At 37.5% G+C, this 7,345-nt stretch overlaps 1 protein-coding gene across 1 annotated transcript; it reads left to right on the top strand.

The window, feature by feature from the left end:
• Nucleotides 1-2,408: 2,408 nt before the first annotated feature.
• On the top strand, nt 2,409-6,524 carry LOC113737949 (putative disease resistance protein At1g50180). The gene is made up of 3 exons (XM_072083990.1): nt 2,409-3,615; nt 3,987-5,798; nt 5,948-6,524. The coding sequence occupies exons 1-2, from the start codon at nt 2,580-2,582 to the stop codon at nt 5,777-5,779; spliced, it is 2,829 nt and encodes a 942-aa protein (XP_071940091.1). The 5' UTR covers nt 2,409-2,579; the 3' UTR covers nt 5,780-5,798; nt 5,948-6,524.
• Nucleotides 6,525-7,345: the final 821 nt, after the last annotated feature.

A 7,345-nucleotide genomic window follows, 5' to 3' on the forward strand; every position in this document is an offset into this window, starting at 1 on the left:
ATAGAAGTTGGAAGTCTTAAACCCTTTCGGTTTTCGTTAGGAATAAGCTTGGAGGGTTTATCGCGATCTTTCTTGTTGAACAAACGACGCCGTGTGATATCGGACGGCGGTGCATTAATGGGTCAGTAAACTGGGCTTTTAGTTCTGAAAGCTCAGCTCGATTTTGGGCTGCAATCTGGAAACCAAAAATTTTCAAACCAATTGATTCCGACTTGTAAGTAAAACAAAGCGCTTCATCTTACGGTCCCTTTTGGTACGGTATCTATGAGCATCAACTCTTAACTTAGATGCATAAAAAGAGAAATTAGTATTTCTTAAATAATTTTAAAAATTTAAATTATTGAATGATAACCAATGTTTTAAGTGGGTATTACATGAATATTTTTTTTACAAACAAGTGGTGAATTATTTGACTACTCTATTGAAGGGGAAAAAAGTTAACTGCCAGTAGCAATATAATTATTGTAGGCTTTCCCAAAAAAAAAAAAAAGGGAAAATGCATTATTGTCTTTTTTTACAAAACCAAAAATCAGATAACCCAAATTAATGCCAAAAGTACTGGTTTATTTCGGTTTTTGTAAGTCAAAACAGCAATTGGGATCGTGTAGCTTAAGGTTTTATTTTTTGAGTTGTCTATAAATTGTTTTAAAATGGTTTGATCAATTTTTTCTGTCCAAATTAAAATGGTTTGATCAAATTTTTCTGTTCAAACCAATCTTTGAAGACCGCTAGATATTAGCAATATTCTCAAAGCCCAGTTGGCACACAATTAGATATGTTGTCTTCAAATTTCAACCTATTTAAGTGTTAGCTTTGAGGTATAAATGTTAGCTCTCTTCTTAGCTGGCATTAAAGCTATTCAAGTATTTGATGTAGTTTTTCTTTCTTGTTATTGGTCAAACAAGTAAATTTGATTTAGTTGAGGTGACCTAAATTACTATATGTTGATTTTTTTTTTTTTTTTTGTCATTTATCACTTATTACTTTACTTCTACCATTACTCTAACTAAATTTAGAAAGAGATCCAACTGAATCTAAAGAAAAGCCGATGGAAAATGAACCACCATCTGACCGACCAGAACGGGTCTACAGGGGAGCCGATGAATTACTACATGTTGATGGAAAGCTAGGATTCTACGTAGTGAAAAGCTTACAGGTTAAGTAATGTACATGCACTTTTGGTTCTTTAGGTAGTTAGTACTGCTCTTTTGAGTTTCACAAGCACGAGAGGTTCCAATTTTACCTGATGGAGAATACTCAATCAATTTACGGAGTTGTGTTGGGTTGTAACATTGCATTTGATCAAAGAGAGAGGTGTTTGTTGCTCAGTTGGGTCTGGGGATGCCAGTATCGTTTTTAAAAGATAATCCGAGGCCAGCCGGTGTACTGAAATTCAGTCAAGATGGTGCGGGGCGACGAGTGGGTGCCAACCCCAACTATTGTGCATTTGTGCCATTGACCTTGTAACATAATTCCAATTTAAAACAATATATATATATATAATTTTAATAGTGAAAATACATATATATTCTTAATATTTTTATTATTTATTAAGGAAAATAAATAATTTATTTATTTTTTAAAGATAAAATATTTTTCATTTTTTAAACTCGAGCAGTCTCGAATTCGAGTTTGACTAGTTCGAATTTGAGGTCGAGTTTTATATTGAAAGCTTATCGAGTTTGAGTTCGAGTTCGATTTTGATAAAATTCACTTGAGATTCAGGTTCACTAAGGCTAATACTTGATTTCGACTCATTTGCATCCTTAACTGCTCACTGTAAAGTCGAAGGCCACATTTCAACGATATAATTGTATATTGAGAAACAAGAACATGGCCAGCAGATCCTGTACAAAACTAAACAGGCCATTGCGCTGGAAATTGCAGAATCATTAGACAATAGTCAGTGGCAAGTTTTCACACTATAAGTTTTTGACCCACAACATTTCCCAGCAACTTCAGTGTCAACAAAATTTTGCAGAGTTAGGTCCCTCATTATAGCTTCAGTTGGGACTGAGGACGCCAATATCATTGTTCATAGATAATGTGAGGTTGGGCGGTATACTGGTATTCAGTCAAGATGGTGTGGGGCGAAGAGTGGGTGGGTATGATATCCCCAGTATCGTGCGCTTGACATTGTTGCCATATAATTCCAATTTAAGACCAAAAGATGAAGAAGTCTAGTTTATTGCGTTATCCATGCCCCCAGCATTCCAGGCAAGTTGGTTTAATATATACTCACTATAATGTCAATGGCCATATTTCAACGATATGATTGTTTATTGAGACAAAAAAATAGCAAAGAACACGGCCTGCAGGTCCCGTACACAACTAAACAGGTTATTGCACTGGAAATTGCAGAATCATTAGTTAATAGTTAGTGGCAAGTTTTCACGCTACTAGTTTTTGAACCGGAACATTTCTCGGCAGCTTCAATGTCAACAAAATCAGGCCTCAGGCTTACTGGTATTATATGCTGGAAATGTGTCACTAGCCCATCATCTATCAGCTGATTAATTATCAAGAACTTCAAAGCTATTAGCTTGCTTTGCTCTCCGAAATTTCAGAAGGGAAAAAAAATGGCTGGAGCTATTGTCTCGCTTGTTCTGCAAACGCTTGGAAATATGTTGAAAGATGAAGCAAGATTCTTGTCGGGAGTGACGGATCAAGTTGAAGAAGTCCGGAGAGAGCTAAAGCGAATGCTCTGCTTCCTAAAAGATGCAGATGCCAGAAACTGCAAAGATGAAACAATTCGCAATTGGCTGAGGGAAATCAGGAGTCTTGCTTATAGGATTGAAGATCTCGTCGAGACGTTTGCTATTGAAGTTGCGTCCAGGAAATCATCAGGACATAGAGGTGTCAAGAAAGTTCTTAAAAGAGTTTCCGGCACATTTGCTGAGATTAGATCTCTTCATAACATAGGAGTGGAGATTACCAAAGTCAAAAGTGATCTAAGTAGCCTCACTGCAAGTCTCCAAATGTATGATGTGAGAGCTATTGGTGAAGCAGAAAGCTCAAGTGCAGCGAATGATGATCGAAAGTTCCAACAATGGATACGGCAAACTTATGCCCATGAGGTTGAGGATTACTTCGTTGGAATGGAGGATGATATAGCTAATTTGGTGTCACTAGTAATTGATGATGACAAACGCCATCGTGTCATTTCTATATGGGGAATGGGCGGTCTTGGCAAGACAACTCTGGCTAGGAAAGTTTACAAACACATTGCCGTTCAACGGAGTTTCGAACGTTTTGCTTGGACTTGTGTAACGCAAGAAGGTCAAATGAAAGCCATTTTACAGGATCTGTTGATGCAGCTTCATCCCCAAAAGCAGGAGGATGTCAAGTTCATGGGACACAGGCAGTTGGTCCAACAACTTCATCAAGTGCAGATAGAGAAAAAATGTTTGGTTGTTCTTGATGACATCTGGAAAGTGGATGATTGGAAAAGCTTGCTTGCGGCATTTCCTGTTGTTGAACGGGACATCAAAGTTTTGCTCACAACTCGTAACAGGAATGTTGCAAAAAAAGGATGTCTCTATGAGCTTAAATGCTTGAATGAAATGGAAGGCTGGGAGTTGCTACAAAAGATCGCTTTTGCAAGAAAGCGAGCAGGTCAGCATTCATGTCTTAGTAAGGTGTATGAATATTAATATTACATGGATTAATTTTTCTTGGGGTTGATGGTTAACATAAAACTTGGATCTATTTGTGACGAAAGTAGCAAGATTTAAGGGATATGGCAATTGAGAAGACAATTCATACAATTTTGTAATGCTAAGTACATAAAATGCTATGAGATCAGCTAAGAATAACATGTATACTCTAATTAATTCTATGACATCTTCTCAGGGATATCAGCATAATAGATGGAAAACGTATGATCTATCATGAGGGAAAGGGTAAATCAAACCAAAAATATTAGATCATCACATGGGGAGTACTAAACTTGCAATAACTGATTATGTGTCACATTTGCCTTTCAGATTTGAAGATTGAAAGAAATCTACAGGATGTTGGGATTGAAATGGTATCCAAGTGTGGAGGCCTACCATTGGCTATTACTGTACTAGGAGGAATTCTCAAAGACAAAAATTCCTTCAGAGAATGGCAAATGGTGAATAGATACATTGGTTCATATCTAAGCAAGGTGGAAGACGACGAAGAGAGAGATGGAGGATCGATTGCCCGAGTCTTGTCCTTAAGTTACAATGAGCTGCCACATCATTTAAAGCTATGTTTCCTCTATTTGGGCAATTTTAAGGAGGATGAGGACATAAGACCACAACATCTGTATTTACTATGGATGGCAGAAGGCATGGTTTTGAAAGAACACCAAAGAAGCGGAGAAACTCTGATGGAAGTTGCACAAAGATACTTGAGCGAATTAGGCCGCAGATCAATGGTTCAATTGAAACTTCACGAGTCCTCGATGTCCAGGAAGTTTGTCTCTTGTCGCCTTCATGACATGATGAGAGACTTGTGTTTGCAGAAAGGCAGAGAGGAAGAATTTGTCAGGGTTGTAGATTTTCAAGGTGTGAAACCACAACCCTTGCTGCATTCATATTCTCTCACAAATAATGCTTGCAGATTAGTCATCCATGTCGAAAATGAGGAAGATGGTGCTGCTACGGTAAGCAGTGCGCTAGAGGATTGTCAACAATTGCGCTCGCTGTTTTGCCTGAAAGCAGTTGCTGGATTTTGGGAACCGCAAATGCTCTGGCCACAGGGTGTAGTCGTAAAAAATTGCAAATCTCTTAGAGTTCTAAAATTTGAAGGATTTGATTTTGATGGGAAAAAGCTGCCCATACAATTACCAAATTTGGTCCATTTGAGGCTTTTAAGTTTGAAATTCTGCAAATTGGATGAATTGCCATCAGCAGTAGCTGACTTGCCCTTGTTGCAGACCTTGGATCTTGAAGTGAAAAATGAGATAAAAATCCCAAATGTTCTGTGGAAAATGAAACGATTGAAACACTTATTTCTTAGTTTGAAACACTCTACGATGGAAGGAGGGGGCAAACTGCAGTTACATGGCTTAAGCGAGTTGGAGACCCTCTGGGCATTAGATAGTAAGACGGATGAAATTGCTGATCTTTTGCACCTCGAGAATCTTCGGATACTCTATGCAAAAGTAAATGATGATGAAAGCCTTCAAATTTTGATGAATCGGATCAACCTGAACTGTCCAAACTTGAGGGAGTTAGACCTTTTCATAGGTGACTGCAATTTTATTAGTTCAGAACAAGGGCATGTTCTTTTGGAGGAGGTGCTTCTTTGTAAATGCCTTCAAAGTTTGTACTTTGAAGCACAATTGAACCAGTTTCCAAAATATGACCAGCCATTCCTACAAAGCCTTGTTGCATTACGCTTGACAGACAATTATATGGAAGAAGATCCAATGGAAACACTAGCGCAGCTTCCTCAGCTGCAATCCCTCACACTGGGTTATAAATCCTATATGGGTGATTTCTTGATTTGCCATGAGTCTGGTTTTCCACAACTTGGGTCTCTAATTCTTTGTAGGCTACCCAACTTAGAATACTGGCGGCTGGATGAAGGATGTATGCCCAATCTTTCTCATCTGGAGATTTGGTACTGTGAATTACTAGCTATGATTCTACATGGACTAAGGTCTGCTCTAGGCCTCAAAGAGCTAGTGATTGGTGGTATGCCTAACGAATTTTGTGACAGGGTCAAGGTGGTAGATGGCCAAGAAGGAGCAGATTTCTACAAAATCCAACATGTTCCTTCAATTTCTATCCACTACGATCAGTGAAGTAGCAGCAGGCTGTCAGGTAACAAGTTTCACGAATAGTTGTTTTACCAGGAAACATTAATGTGGTACGGAATAGTTGCAATCTGTTTAAAATTGCTCTTGATCGAGTACAAAGATGGTTGGTCCTAGTCAGCTGTGATCTTTTAATTCCTTATATTTCTATTACAGACGAGAATCCTTAGCTTTGGTAGAAATACAAGCTCAAGAACCTCAAAATGAAGAGAGTTCAGATTCATGCTTCTGCAGTCAGCTTTTCCAAAACAGTTAATAGGCAACAGCGGATTTATAACAGACCCAAGGCACACAAACCTGTACCCAACAACAGCCATGAAATCTCCTATTTTGCGGCACATTGTGTCTCAGAATACTTCAGCATCCCACTTAACTCTGAGGAAAACTAAAGTGGTATTAAGCAAGAAACAGCAACACGCACTAACTTAAGCCTGAAGGAACACAACAGAAGGACACACTAGCCTAAAAGAGAGCAAGGGATCAAGGCATCAAGAAGCTAGCATCCACTGGATTCAACGTCTGCTTCAAGTTATCGTATTCTGCAATGACGAGGAGCTGCGCAAACAGAAAAATACAGTGTGTTTGGTTGAGTACGACCATTTAGTTTGTTTCTGTAGGCTAATTACTCATAATATCGTTGTAAAAAAGAAAAGTCAGATGTTAATGGCTCTGAGAAGAGGTGCTGCAAATCTATGGCTGCCGGACTGACAACCAAAAAGGCAAATTTATTTTTTTTTAAGCTCTGACACCATCAGCCCAGCAGCGGAAAATTTTTATTTTTTTTATAAAGTCCCTGGCTGCTAGGCTGACAAGGCCCGGCAGCCAGGGACTTTATAAAAGAAATCTGCACAAAACCTGCTAGATGGATTCTTAAGGGAAAAGGGGTTGAAAATATTCAATTACTACTTACTACTACTAGTATTTCATCCATTGATTTTATCTCTCTAATATTTCAGCACCTTTCCATATAGTGAATTGCTCTACTAGCTGGTGAAGGCACCGGTTTTCCCTGGCCAAGTTTGCATTCTCATTTGCCAGTCTTGATTTTTCAGCACCACCATAAACTAATTATCAACTTTATTTCACCACCACCATAATTACAACTAACTTGCATAATAAAGTGAATTGCATTAAACTAATATCACTAGTTTCGAAATTAAACTATGCTAATTACATTAATTTTATGTATTTTATTTATTAAATGCAGCTAGTGTTTCAAATACTTAAATTGCCCCGACTAAATGGCTACTTAATCAAAACTCAATATATGCCTCGTCAAATACATCTAAATTCATTTGATCGAACCTCTTAAAATTAATTCATTCAACTAATTAAATCACTAAACTAATTAAACTAATCATATACTAAATAACATAAACTAATTATCAACTAACTTGCGTAATAAAGTAAATTGAATTAAACAAATAACACTAATTTCATTAATTAAGTTGTGCTAATTACATCAATTTTATGTATTGAATTTATTAAATATGCCAATTTTAACGGATCAATTGCAATTAAAAAAATTTAATTGCAAAGCACTAGGATTTCCAT

Source organism: Coffea arabica, chromosome 3e (genome assembly GCF_036785885.1).
Source record: "Coffea arabica cultivar ET-39 chromosome 3e, Coffea Arabica ET-39 HiFi, whole genome shotgun sequence".
Classification (NCBI taxonomy): Eukaryota; Viridiplantae; Streptophyta; class Magnoliopsida; order Gentianales; family Rubiaceae; genus Coffea; species Coffea arabica.